The following is a 13,922-nucleotide window of genomic DNA, read 5'->3' as shown; positions in this document are numbered from 1 at the left end:
GCTAGTGTGACTATTTTTATCTGGAACTAACTAGTTGGTTCTGAACTGACTGGACCAAGTCAACCAAACTGACTGTATGCGGATCTTGGACTGAAATATAAAAATTATGTTTTTGCAGTGTTACTGAAGAAGTCTTTAGTATTTTGGGAAGGGGGGAGATTTGCATATACTCCTGGGGTTTTAATGAGAAATATTAATTTGAAATTGATTATAACTCAGATAACCACACATGTGAGTTTTGTGTTAACAATAAAGGGATTTTCTAAACAACATTAAGAAATGAGGACCAGGTGGGCGCCCAAATGCTGCATCCTCTGGCTAGTGAGAGCTACCATTTTAAGCACCTACCCAGCTCTGCCTTACAAGGGAAGAGCTTCTGATCCAAAAGGACCTTTTTTTCTTCTTCACTAAAAAAAAAAAAAAATCCCATTTTTTTTCTATTTCACTAGCAATTTTGCACTAACTGCCAAGGGTTAATCCAAGTGGAATTATTTTCAAGGAGATACAGAATGTTAAAACTCTGGAATACAAAGCAACAAAGCCCCAACAGAGGTGGAAGAATTAGGGAGTGTTATCCTAGAGGGAGGAAGGGGCTTCCCACTATGGACCTAAAGAGAGCAAATAGGTATGTGCGTATTCTATCAACTTCTAGATGAGTGAAAAGAAAATTGTGTATGGAATATGCTTGCTTGATCAACTTAAAAATGTAAACCGCTTCCAAAGATTTTTGGAAATACTTTAGCAGAACTTCCCACTCCCACCACTTAAAGCAAAATATACTTACAACAGTCCTTCTATCCTAACCATTCATGAAAATGGGCTGCCAGATCTTGAAGTGGCAACTTTTATCAGTCTAGATTCAACTACTTCGAGAATCTGGTACAAAAATTGTTCCTTTAAAAAAAAACTTAAAATTTTTCTCAGACAGCTCTGAGATTTGAAAACAAAATAGAAATCTAAAAATGTTTTTAAAATAAAAATAGGCCAGGCACAGTGGCTCACGCCTGTAATCCCAGCACTTTGGGAGGTCAAGGTGGGTGGATCACCTGAGGTCAGGAGTTCGAGACCAGCCTGACCAATATGGTAAAATATCATCTCTATTAAAAATACAAAAATTAGGCCGGGCCTGGTGGCTCACACCTGTAATCCCATCACTTTGTGAGGCCAGGGGTTGGGGTAGATCATCTGAGGTCAGGAGTTCCAGACCAGCCTGACCAATATGTTGAAACCCCGTCTCTACTAAAAATGCAAAAATCAGCCGAGCGTGGTGGTGCATGCCTATAATCCCAGCTGCTCGAGAGGCTGAGACAGGAGAATTGCTTGAACCTGGAAGGCAGAGGTTGCAGTGAGGCAAGATTAAAGAGATTGCACCACGGCACTCAAGCCTGGGCGTCAGGGCGAGACTCCGTCTCAAAAAACAAATGCGTACATACATAAAACAAATAAAAATAAAACAAGTTTTCATTAACTGAGACAAGACTTCTCCCTCTAGCCTACCTAATTCCAAATTACTGAAGTTTTTACATTTCAAAGCAGAAATGTAGCAGACACATTATGTGCAAACTATGGATTTAGGCACTGCCCTGGAAACCACAGCACCACAAACTGGTGAATGGCAAAGCTTTCCTGTTCAAACAAATAGGAAGGTCAAAGGTACACTGATATATAACTCATTGTCTAGTCACATCATTTACTTCATTTGTCATGATGTTGGCAACTATTTTAAGTCCAGTATGTTCTAGGATAGATTTCGGAGTTCCAGGACTTCTGTGCACTGTCACAACACCTGCACCTACTTTTAGAACTTTCGTCTGTATGCTTTTTTCCTTTTTTTTTTTTTAAATTTGTTTCATTTGTTTTTGAAGACAGAGTCTCTCTCTGTTGCCCAGGCTAGAGTGCAGTGGTGTGATCTCAGTTCACTGCAACCTCCACCACCCAGGTTTAAGCAATTCCTGTGCCTAAGTAGCTGGGATTACAGGTGTCCACCATCATGCCTGGCTAATTTTTTGTGTTTTAGTAGAGACGGGGTTTCAACATGTTGCCCAGGCTGTTCTCAAACTCCTGAGCTCAAATGACCCACCCGCCTCAGCCTCCCAAAGCGCTAAGATTACAGGCATGAGTCACCGTGCCCAGCTGCTTTTTTAAAAATCTTTGGTGACACTCATCTCTTTCCATTACTTGCTTTTTCTTCCTTCTCTGTTTCTTTGCCTGCATTGCTGTGACTCACTTCACCAATCCCTCCCCAATTCCTGTGCCCCCAAGTACCCAGGTACTTACACCCTCCCCTTGCTGCAACTCAGGGTGCCACTCACCCTCACAGAAGCCATGAGGACATCACGCCATGCACACCCCCAACACGTAGATGCTTTTCAGAATCGCTGGCACTGACGCTCCTCACCTGAGGACGCTCCTCAGCCTTCTGGGCAATGCAGCAATGCCCAGCCCTACCAGAAATCCCTCTGCTTGCTTGGTGGGAGAGGAGACAAACACCACTCCAGGATGGGAACTCCTTGCTTTTTTTTCTTTTTTGAGACAGAGTCTTGCTCTGTCAGCCAGGCTGCAGTGCCATGGCGAGATCTCGTCTCCCTGCAACCTCCACCTCTCAGGTTCAAGCAATTCTCCTCCCTCAGCTTCCGGAGTAGCTGGGATTACAGGAATGGACCACCACGCTCGGCTAATTTTTGCATTTTTAATAGAGACGAGGTTTCACTATGTTAGTTATTGTCTCTATCTCTCTTGATTTTTCAAAAGGTCAAACATCTTAGTTTTGGCTTGGTGATGTGCAAGTTTAAGTGATTACATTGTGGTTTGGTCTGTTGGGCCTGGTAGTAGTAGTTCAGTCCAAATCAATGGCCTCCTATAAATTTCCTTTAACACCACCACCAACTAGTCAATCAATTCTGTAGTGGACACAGCTGTGTGTCTTCTAATTAAATTTAATTCTGGCGTGGGCTTGGTGACTAACACCTGTAATCCCAGCACTTTGAAAGGTGGAGGTGGGCAGATCCCTTGAGCTCAGGCATTCAAGATCAGCCTGGACAACATGGTGAAACCCCGTCTCTACTAAAAATACAAAAATTAGCCAGACATGGTGAGGGGTGCCTATAGTCCCAGCTTCTCAGGAAGCTGAGGCAAGAGAATCGCCTGAGCCCAGGAGGTGGAGGTTGCAGTGAGCAGAGATCATGCCACTGAACTACAGCCTGGGCTACAGAGCCAGGCCCTACCTCAAAAAAAAAAAAAAAAAAAAANAAAAGGACATACGAGATAGCATTTCAATTCAATTAAACCCTAGCCACAGGAGGACTCAAGAAAGGAAGTTTTTCCCTTGGCGGACATTAATAGTGCTCCAGAAATACTTCTCCAGCAGCCAGGCAGAATGAGCAGGGTTATCCAGTGGATGTTCAAAGTAAGGAGGAGGCCCTGAACTCCACCAGACCTCCCAGCCCTCCCCAACAGGCTTTCTCCATCACTGACTCTCCCCTACTTTTCTTCTTCATTAACTCCTTATTCATTCCCTGCCAGTATTTTCCTTCTGAATTTCACGTCTTAACCAGCCTCCAACCCCAAGGAAACCAGTTCTCAGCCTTACCTAAAATGTGCTTCTCAACCTTTTAGAACTTTGTCCCTTTTGATAAACATGGACATTTTTAAACCTCCATCTTCTCATCCCACTTGGATTCTAACACAGTCGGAATCATTTAGAATCTTTTTGGCTGCTGGAGACACGTAGAAGATAGAGGCTAAATTTTACACCCCAGTTAAGACTTTGTCAATCCTTTAAAGCAAGTGTTTTCATTTTAAAAATATAGAATGTTAGTAAATTATGAAATTCAAGTTTTCATCTTCACTGAACTGAAGTTGTAATTCCCCCTCCCAAGAATACTACTGCATACAAACACACACAATTTCCACTGACCTAAAGCCAGACACCTGCCATGACTGGGCAGGCTCTCCCCCAGTATTAACAGAGGAAAAGGAGTGAGGCAGCAACTTTCAGGTAGCACTGATTCTTGGACATAATCTGTCCTGGGTCGAACCCCACTGGCAGCAGGAATTCTGAATGTATTGGGGACCCCTCCTTGTTAGCCTCAAACACAGTACAGCTCATCCAGCATTGCTAAAGACCGAAGATTCAGAACAAAACCTACACACAGCACTGAGGTCTTAATCATAGCAAAACGTGATAAACCGTGTTGTGAAAAGCTTTTATACATTGAAGCCATGACCATTTTGTGTCTATCTTACTCTAGCACAAAAATTTGGGGTTGTTAAAGGATAGTTGTATTATGTGGAAGCTATAAGGTTCTGTCTGTCATGTTACTCTCTATGGAAATGAGAGGGGTCTCCCATTTACACTAAGCAAAGTTCCTTTGGTCAATCTTAAATGATGTCTTGAAGCACAATTTAGCTGAGCGCTGAGTGGCCATATGCTTTCTCAGTACAAGTGTGTCTGCCCTCTTCAACATGTAGGGTTGATCAAGCTAATATTTAATTGCAAATATCCCTTGTATGAAGTTAACTAAAAAAATTTTGCTATGTCTGATCTAAACGTTTGCATTCTGTTCAACTAAATTAATATTTGTAAATTGCAAGTTTTCTTTAAAATAGCTTTATTGAGTTTTTAAGTCCTGATCTGTTCTAAGGTGCCTTTCTCACCTCCCACTGATTTATCGATTCTCAAACTTCTTAATTTGCAAGAAAAATAAGTCTAATAGAGAGGAGGAAATCAGGCACTAAGTGACCAATTCTCATGCCCATTTGCAAAGCAAAACTACAAGGAATGATGAAACCTGGGCAACTAAATTAATGGATCATTTCACTAAATCAGATTGAGGAAATAGAAATATTAACTTGTCTCCCTTGAAGCTGATATTTTTCGCCTTAAATGACATGGTTGTGTTTTTGTAAGAGAAACTTAATCTAATATAATTATGTGCATTTAAGTGAGCAGTTCTAAAAGTCATGTATGACAATGCAATTGTCTGTTTCCTGAAAACAAATCAGGAACGCCATATCCATTTCAAGCTACCATTAAAGTGTAATTTATTTTGCTCTCCTTTACTGGGATTATTTGTTTTAAAGTAAACATTAAAAAGATGTCTATAAACAGCTAGTGTGACTATTTTTATCTGGAACTAACTAGTTGGTTCTGAACTGACTGGACCAAGTCAACCAAACTGACTGTATGCGGATCTTGGACTGAAATATAAAAATTATGTTTTTGCAGTGTTACTGAAGAAGTCTTTAGTATTTTGGGAAGGGGGGAGATTTGCATATACTCCTGGGGTTTTAATGAGAAATATTAATTTGAAATTGATTATAACTCAGATAACCACACATGTGAGTTTTGTGTTAACAATAAAGGGATTTTCTAAACAACATTAAGAAATGAGGACCAGGTGGGCGCCCAAATGCTGCATCCTCTGGCTAGTGAGAGCTACCATTTTAAGCACCTACCCAGCTCTGCCTTACAAGGGAAGAGCTTCTGATCCAAAAGGACCTTTTTTTCTTCTTCACTAAAAAAAAAAAAAAATCCCATTTTTTTTCTATTTCACTAGCAATTTTGCACTAACTGCCAAGGGTTAATCCAAGTGGAATTATTTTCAAGGAGATACAGAATGTTAAAACTCTGGAATACAAAGCAACAAAGCCCCAACAGAGGTGGAAGAATTAGGGAGTGTTATCCTAGAGGGAGGAAGGGGCTTCCCACTATGGACCTAAAGAGAGCAAATAGGTATGTGCGTATTCTATCAACTTCTAGATGAGTGAAAAGAAAATTGTGTATGGAATATGCTTGCTTGATCAACTTAAAAATGTAAACCGCTTCCAAAGATTTTTGGAAATACTTTAGCAGAACTTCCCACTCCCACCACTTAAAGCAAAATATACTTACAACAGTCCTTCTATCCTAACCATTCATGAAAATGGGCTGCCAGATCTTGAAGTGGCAACTTTTATCAGTCTAGATTCAACTACTTCGAGAATCTGGTACAAAAATTGTTCCTTTAAAAAAAAACTTAAAATTTTTCTCAGACAGCTCTGAGATTTGAAAACAAAATAGAAATCTAAAAATGTTTTTAAAATAAAAATAGGCCAGGCACAGTGGCTCACGCCTGTAATCCCAGCACTTTGGGAGGTCAAGGTGGGTGGATCACCTGAGGTCAGGAGTTCGAGACCAGCCTGACCAATATGGTAAAATATCATCTCTATTAAAAATACAAAAATTAGGCCGGGCCTGGTGGCTCACACCTGTAATCCCATCACTTTGTGAGGCCAGGGGTTGGGGTAGATCATCTGAGGTCAGGAGTTCCAGACCAGCCTGACCAATATGTTGAAACCCCGTCTCTACTAAAAATGCAAAAATCAGCCGAGCGTGGTGGTGCATGCCTATAATCCCAGCTGCTCGAGAGGCTGAGACAGGAGAATTGCTTGAACCTGGAAGGCAGAGGTTGCAGTGAGGCAAGATTAAAGAGATTGCACCACGGCACTCAAGCCTGGGCGTCAGGGCGAGACTCCGTCTCAAAAAACAAATGCGTACATACATAAAACAAATAAAAATAAAACAAGTTTTCATTAACTGAGACAAGACTTCTCCCTCTAGCCTACCTAATTCCAAATTACTGAAGTTTTTACATTTCAAAGCAGAAATGTAGCAGACACATTATGTGCAAACTATGGATTTAGGCACTGCCCTGGAAACCACAGCACCACAAACTGGTGAATGGCAAAGCTTTCCTGTTCAAACAAATAGGAAGGTCAAAGGTACACTGATATATAACTCATTGTCTAGTCACATCATTTACTTCATTTGTCATGATGTTGGCAACTATTTTAAGTCCAGTATGTTCTAGGATAGATTTCGGAGTTCCAGGACTTCTGTGCACTGTCACAACACCTGCACCTACTTTTAGAACTTTCGTCTGTATGCTTTTTTCCTTTTTTTTTTTTTAAATTTGTTTCATTTGTTTTTGAAGACAGAGTCTCTCTCTGTTGCCCAGGCTAGAGTGCAGTGGTGTGATCTCAGTTCACTGCAACCTCCACCACCCAGGTTTAAGCAATTCCTGTGCCTAAGTAGCTGGGATTACAGGTGTCCACCATCATGCCTGGCTAATTTTTTGTGTTTTAGTAGAGACGGGGTTTCAACATGTTGCCCAGGCTGTTCTCAAACTCCTGAGCTCAAATGACCCACCCGCCTCAGCCTCCCAAAGCGCTAAGATTACAGGCATGAGTCACCGTGCCCAGCTGCTTTTTTAAAAATCTTTGGTGACACTCATCTCTTTCCATTACTTGCTTTTTCTTCCTTCTCTGTTTCTTTGCCTGCATTGCTGTGACTCACTTCACCAATCCCTCCCCAATTCCTGTGCCCCCAAGTACCCAGGTACTTACACCCTCCCCTTGCTGCAACTCAGGGTGCCACTCACCCTCACAGAAGCCATGAGGACATCACGCCATGCACACCCCCAACACGTAGATGCTTTTCAGAATCGCTGGCACTGACGCTCCTCACCTGAGGACGCTCCTCAGCCTTCTGGGCAATGCAGCAATGCCCAGCCCTACCAGAAATCCCTCTGCTTGCTTGGTGGGAGAGGAGACAAACACCACTCCAGGATGGGAACTCCTTGCTTTTTTTTCTTTTTTGAGACAGAGTCTTGCTCTGTCAGCCAGGCTGCAGTGCCATGGCGAGATCTCGTCTCCCTGCAACCTCCACCTCTCAGGTTCAAGCAATTCTCCTCCCTCAGCTTCCGGAGTAGCTGGGATTACAGGAATGGACCACCACGCTCGGCTAATTTTTGCATTTTTAATAGAGACGAGGTTTCACTATGTTAGTTATTGTCTCTATCTCTCTTGATTTTTCAAAAGGTCAAACATCTTAGTTTTGGCTTGGTGATGTGCAAGTTTAAGTGATTACATTGTGGTTTGGTCTGTTGGGCCTGGTAGTAGTAGTTCAGTCCAAATCAATGGCCTCCTATAAATTTCCTTTAACACCACCACCAACTAGTCAATCAATTCTGTAGTGGACACAGCTGTGTGTCTTCTAATTAAATTTAATTCTGGCGTGGGCTTGGTGACTAACACCTGTAATCCCAGCACTTTGAAAGGTGGAGGTGGGCAGATCCCTTGAGCTCAGGCATTCAAGATCAGCCTGGACAACATGGTGAAACCCCGTCTCTACTAAAAATACAAAAATTAGCCAGACATGGTGAGGGGTGCCTATAGTCCCAGCTTCTCAGGAAGCTGAGGCAAGAGAATCGCCTGAGCCCAGGAGGTGGAGGTTGCAGTGAGCAGAGATCATGCCACTGAACTACAGCCTGGGCTACAGAGCCAGGCCCTACCTCAAAAAAAAAAAAAAAAAAAAATCAATTCTGAATTATCTACCTGGTGGTAGCATTAGATCCCACAAGTTGATGGCTCAGTCCCACAAAACTGCCCGCCACTTGAGATGCCAATCACAAGTCCCAGGTTGTTTACCTGGCCTTCTGACCAACTAGGTGTAAATCAGGATTCCCACAACCCACTCCTAGGATTGGACTCATTTGCTACAGCAGTTGGCAGAACTCAGGGAAACACATTTACTCGTTTATTATAAAGAATATTTCAAGGCCGGACATGGTGGCTCACACCTGTGATCCTAGCACTTTGGGAGGCTGAGGTGGGCAGATCATGAGGTCAGGAGATCGAGACGAATAACATGGTGAAAACCGTCTCTACCAAAAATACAAAAATTATCCAGGCATGGTGGCACCCGCCTGTAGTCCCAGCCACTCTAGAGGCTGAAGCAGGAGAATCACTTGAACTCGGGAGGTCAAGGTTGCAGTGAGCCAAGATCACATCATTGTACTCCAGCCTGGGCAACAGAACAAGACTCTGTCTAAAAAAATAAATAAATAAAAAGAATATTTCAAAGGTTATGGATGAAGACATGCATAGGGCAAGGTTATGAGGGAAGGAGTGCAAAGCTTCTATGCCCTCCTCAGGCATGCCACCCTCCAGGAACCTCCAGGGGTTAAGGTATCCAGGATCTCCACAAACCCAGTCCTTTTATGGTTTTATGAAAGCTTCATTACATGGACACGATTAATTTAATCATTGGCCGCTGGTGATTAGCTCAACTCTCAGCCCCTCTCCCCTTCCCAGAGTTGGAGGTGGGGCTGAAAAGTTCCAACCCTCTAATCACATCTTGACCTTCCCTATGACCAGTCCCCATCCTGAAGCTAACTAGGGGCTCCCAGCCACAAGTCATCTCATTAGCATACTAAAGACACTCACCCATTTGCATATTCCAAAGGCTTTAGGAGCTGTACGTCAGGAAACAGGACTAAGACCAAATACTGCACATATTTCACACTGCCACAGTCCTTCCTTTCTGGCTTGGTCATCTTTATAGAATTCTCCAAGCTCCGATTGTTTCACATTTCTTTTTTTCTTTTTTGAGACAGAGTCTTGCTCTGTCGCCCAGGCTGGAGTGAAGTGGTGAGATCTTGGTTCACTGCACCTTCCGCCGCCCAGGTTCAGGCAATTCTCCTGCCTAACCCTCCTGAGTAGCTAGGATTACAGGTGTGGGCCACCACACCCAGTTAGTTTTTGTATTTTTAGTAGAGACGGGGTTTCCTCATGTTGGTCAGGCTGGTCTTGAACTCCTGACTTCATGATCCACCGCCCCCCACCCTTAAGCTTCCCAAAGTGCTAGGATTACAGGCGTGAGCCACTATGCCCAGCCTGTTTGGCATTTCTTAACTGTAGGTGTTCCCATGGATTCCATCATAAGCCTCTTTGCTTTTATCCCTCAGGCTCCATTCTCCCCAGGTGGTCTCACCTATGATATCAACTACTAACGCAGAACGATCCCACCCAATCACATATCTCCAGCCCAGATGTCCCTCCTGAGCATCACTTCTAGATGTCTTCCCTAGGGCCCAAAGTCACCACAAATGCCCCAGAATAAAACGGCTTAAAGGCAAGGATATCTCACTCACGCTATACCTCTAGCTTCTCACAAAATACTATATAGTAGGGACTCAATATGTTAATGAACAAAAGTGTTTTGCTCACCCCAGAACTTCTATTCAGCTTTCAACAACCTCCAACCCCTAATTTCAGAGGCTTTGAAGTCAAGAGGAAAGTGCAATCATCAAGCCTCATTCACACTGTGTCACAAATTTAATCTGTTACTTTTCCCAGAGGTCTTATACTTTTCCAAAGGGGCCCAGGAAGAAATTAATGCCACATAACTAGTAATCATGTTTCTACAAAACTAGGACCTAAAGAGCCCCACTCCCATCCCACTCAGACCTCACATCCTTGGTCTCTATTCGTCCCCGTCCTCCAAAACAATTGTCTCAGACCCCATAGATGACACCCATGCCTAGACTTTGTCCATTCGTCAGAAAGAATGCCTTCTGTCACACTTCACTGTAGACCCCAAAGAAAAAAGGGGGACTGTCTACTCTTCCACTGTCCTTGCGCCCTGTAACACCATACTTCTGCTCCCCACTTCTCTTTACTCTTTCTTACCAATGCCTGACCCATAGCCAGAGCCCAGCCTACACAGTCTTTGGATTTCAGACCTTAGAATAACAGCCCATACTTACTGACTGCCCAATACTGTGTCAAAAAAATGTTTCCCAGTTACCATCAAATATAATCCTTACCGCATTACCATAAGAAACAACCTTCAATAGAAGGACTTTTTTATCTAACTAGAAGAACAGAGGTAGGGCTATCTCCAGGCAGAGCACAATTTGCTCAATGACATCATCGAAGTTCCAGGATATTTCTGTCTCTGCTGTCCTTATTGTCAGCCATATATTATTGGTGGCTCCTCTTATTGTCTACAAAATGACAACAGTGGCAGCTAAAGCCACATACCTCCTAAATCACATCTAACCAGAGACAGGAGAAGGCAGGGAACCCTCTATCCAAGTGCAGAATATAAATCCTTTCCTAACACCTGGTTAGACTAACACAGGTCACATGCTGATTCCTGGACCAGTGAATCACAATGTGTATGGTCTGATTGGCTTAAGCCAATCGCCATTCCCCTTTTGGAGCTAGGAAGGTAGAGTACACCTGCATTTTATTTTATTTTATTTTTATTTTTGAGACATACTCTGTCGCCCAAGCTGGAGTGCAATGACACGATCTCTGCTCACTGCAACCTCCACCTCCCAAGTTCAAGTGATTCTCCTGCCTCAGCCTCCCAAGTAGCTGGGGTTACAGATGGCTGCCACCATGCCCGACTAATTTTTGTAATTTTAGTAGAGACAGGATTTCACTATGTTGGCCAAGCTGGTCTTGATCTGACCTCAGGTGATCCACCCACGTTGGCCTCCCAAAATGCAGGGATTACAGGCGTGAGCCACCGTGCCCGGTCTGGGTACATCTTTAGGAAACAATAAGTTCTGTAGAAGAAAGACAGTGAAAGAATCCAGGCAAAAGAAAATTGCTCACCTGAGGTGGTCAGTATTATTATCTCAATTTTACATTGGAAAACAAATGCACTAAGAAACCAGTAACTTACTGAAGATCATAAAGCTATCTACTGGTAGAGCTACCATTTAACTGCATGTAATCTCACACCAGTGTGTCAGATATATTCAGTGTGTGAATATATAGGGCCTATAATACCTAGCCCTATCCACACAGAAACTTTTGCTGACTGGGATTTAGAGATGAGAATTATAGCCTTAAAATACAAAATACTAATTTCATCATTCATGGTATAAAACTTGAGGAGAAAATACTTTTACATATGTATTTTACAAAATAAGTTTTTCCTCTAGTTCATGAGCCATCAATTATTAATTTATACACTTAAAAGTAAATATGATATTCCCCTTGAGAATAGTATAGTTTAGTTACATTCTTCCTCAAGCAAATTCCTAAGTGTCTTTATACTTTGAATATGACCTTTCTAATATACATTTGATAACCGGCCATGTAAAAACTATGTAATTAGCACACCTTGTTGGCTTCACTAGGTTCCAAATTCAACCATCTCCTAAAACTACTACCAGTCCCCTCTGGTCGCAGTCACCATCGTCACTATTCCAGAGGACTGAAATTGCCTCATTGTAAGATGCAGACTGCTGGACAAAGAACAAATTGGAACAGGAAGAGTTCAACTGAGGACAGGTTTAGCATGCCACAACCTTGACTAGACAGATCCAAATGTCGATTTGGCATTTGGAGAAAACTTCTGGAAGGGATTAATTCACAGCTTGAGGACTTCAGAACCTCTATCTGGACCCTTCCTCCCACCTTTCCATTCTCCCCATTGGTCTGCACTTCAGGGTCCAGGAAAACCCTGGGGCTCCTTAGAGGGTCCCTTTTCAGAAGCCCCTGTTTTCAATCAACCCAGAGCAGCCTAATGAGGCTCCAGGCCTGAGAGGACTAGTTCCTGAAAGAGCTGACTTTTGTGCCTGGCCCCTTCCCTGGGCTGGGACTCCCCAGACATCAGCACTGGCCTTGCCCAGAGAAGCCTCTGCAGGGGGCTTCTAAGGAAAAAGAAGACAGCACAAAGGCTTTGCATCTTAGGCAACTTATTTTATTGGATTGCCTTGACAATATAACACTTTGTTACATTCAGGAGATTTCCCTCACACACGTGCCTAGAAGGCATGAGACAGACAGGACTCGACCCAGAAATTCAAGCTTTCTTCGGTGTCTTTCTTGTCTTCCTCACCAAAAGTGAAGCCAAGACTTCTCTCATCAGAAACTTCCCAGGGAGATCAGTCCTTAATTATGGATAGAGTGAACTCAGAGGTGGAATCCCGAACAACAGCCCATCACTTGGTAAGGGGAAGGCTGAGGAACACTAAGACAGATGGTTCCACTTATCCTGGGAACCAAAGACGGGTCTCCAGTGTACAGTGGCATGCTAATGGAGACGACCAGGTCATTGTTGGTCAGGGGCTGGCTCCGGACACGCTCCAGCATCTCCAGACCTGCAAAAAAAGAAAGGTCCCAGGCTGGTAAAGCAAAGCCCATTCCTGGGGCCGTTGGCAGGCTGGGACTCCACCAGGGACATTGCAGGATGGATGTCACCCCAGCCCAGGCCTGCCAAGGTAACCCATTTACACCTCCCGGCTACCTGGCCACAAAAGTGAGCCCTTCCTTTCCCAATGGACTCTGGGAAGCACCTGGATTCCCCAGCCACACAAGGGATTCTTCAAGAATCCAAGATGCCACACAACTCAGCCAGAACTCCACCATCAAGCCCCTCCACCGCCACAGTTCAGCCGAGGATACCTACCTCGAGCATGACGATAGGAGTCCCGGCTCCCCATGCAACAGAACATGTGCAGCAGCCACTGCCTGGCCCTGTGTGGTCCCACTACAGTCACACGAGTCTGGCCTGTAGCTGTGAACCAGCTCTCCAGCTGAATAAGGGTGCGGCTGTTCATCTCGATGCAGCGAAGGTAGGTGTCACTGTGCCCTGTGAGCAGAAGAGGTGAGAGGAGGGAATGTCAGCCACCAGCCCTTGGGGAGTGGGGAGGTGGCCTTATAGGGGAAGGGATCCGAGACCTGTGAAGGTGGCAGAGTAGGGAAAGATTGAAACCCGAGGAGACAAGGCTGAAGGAGGGGACGTCAGCAAGGGCTACTCACCGAAGATAAGCTCCTCCTGGTCCGCTTCCATGTGGAACACCATTGGAGCATCAAAGTTTTCAGGCAGGGTCCACCACGGCTTCTCAGTGACAGTTCTTGTTCCCATGTCCATGCTCTGCTCTGACCAGATTCAGAAGAGGGGCAAGTGCAAGCAACCGGTTGGCCAAAGACTTGGAAAGAGTGAGGAAGGGCCTGGGCTCTGTCCTTAATAAGGAATCCAAATGGCCCGCCCCTTGAACCACCCTATGGTCAGTGTCCAATCCCATAGCTCTTCCCAAGATAATTCATTCCAAGTAATTATCTGCTCTGAGTTGAAT

The 13,922-nt window shown here is 44.0% G+C and overlaps 1 protein-coding gene across 1 annotated transcript; it reads right to left on the bottom strand.

Annotated features, from left to right (window-relative positions):
- Window positions 1-12,607: 12,607 nt before the first annotated feature.
- On the bottom strand, window positions 12,608-13,718 carry LOC108301253 (KH homology domain-containing protein 1-like). The gene is made up of 3 exons (XM_017524355.2): window positions 13,606-13,718; window positions 13,253-13,435; window positions 12,608-12,944 (listed from the first exon to the last, which is right to left on the bottom strand). Exons 1-3 carry the CDS (start codon window positions 13,715-13,717, stop codon window positions 12,757-12,759), a joined length of 483 nt encoding a protein of 160 aa, XP_017379844.1. The 5' UTR covers window position 13,718; the 3' UTR covers window positions 12,608-12,756.
- Window positions 13,719-13,922: the final 204 nt, after the last annotated feature.

This window comes from Cebus imitator, unplaced genomic scaffold (genome assembly GCF_001604975.1).
Source record: "Cebus imitator isolate Cc_AM_T3 unplaced genomic scaffold, Cebus_imitator-1.0 Scaffold32, whole genome shotgun sequence".
NCBI lineage: Eukaryota > Metazoa > Chordata > Mammalia > Primates > Cebidae > Cebus > Cebus imitator.
This window is presented reverse-complemented; position numbering and strand designations above follow the sequence as displayed.

Coding starts and splice junctions, on each gene's coding strand:
- LOC108301253 (XM_017524355.2), bottom strand. CDS start 13,717: ATGGACATGGGAACAAGAACTGTCACTGAGAAGCCGTGGTGGACCCTG. Junction 13,436..13,605: donor CCAGGAGGAGCTTATCTTCG/GTGAGTAGCCCT, acceptor TTCTGCTCACAG/GGCACAGTGACACCTACCTT. Junction 12,945..13,252: donor CTCCTATCGTCATGCTCGAG/GTAGGTATCCTC, acceptor CTTTTTTTGCAG/GTCTGGAGATGCTGGAGCGT.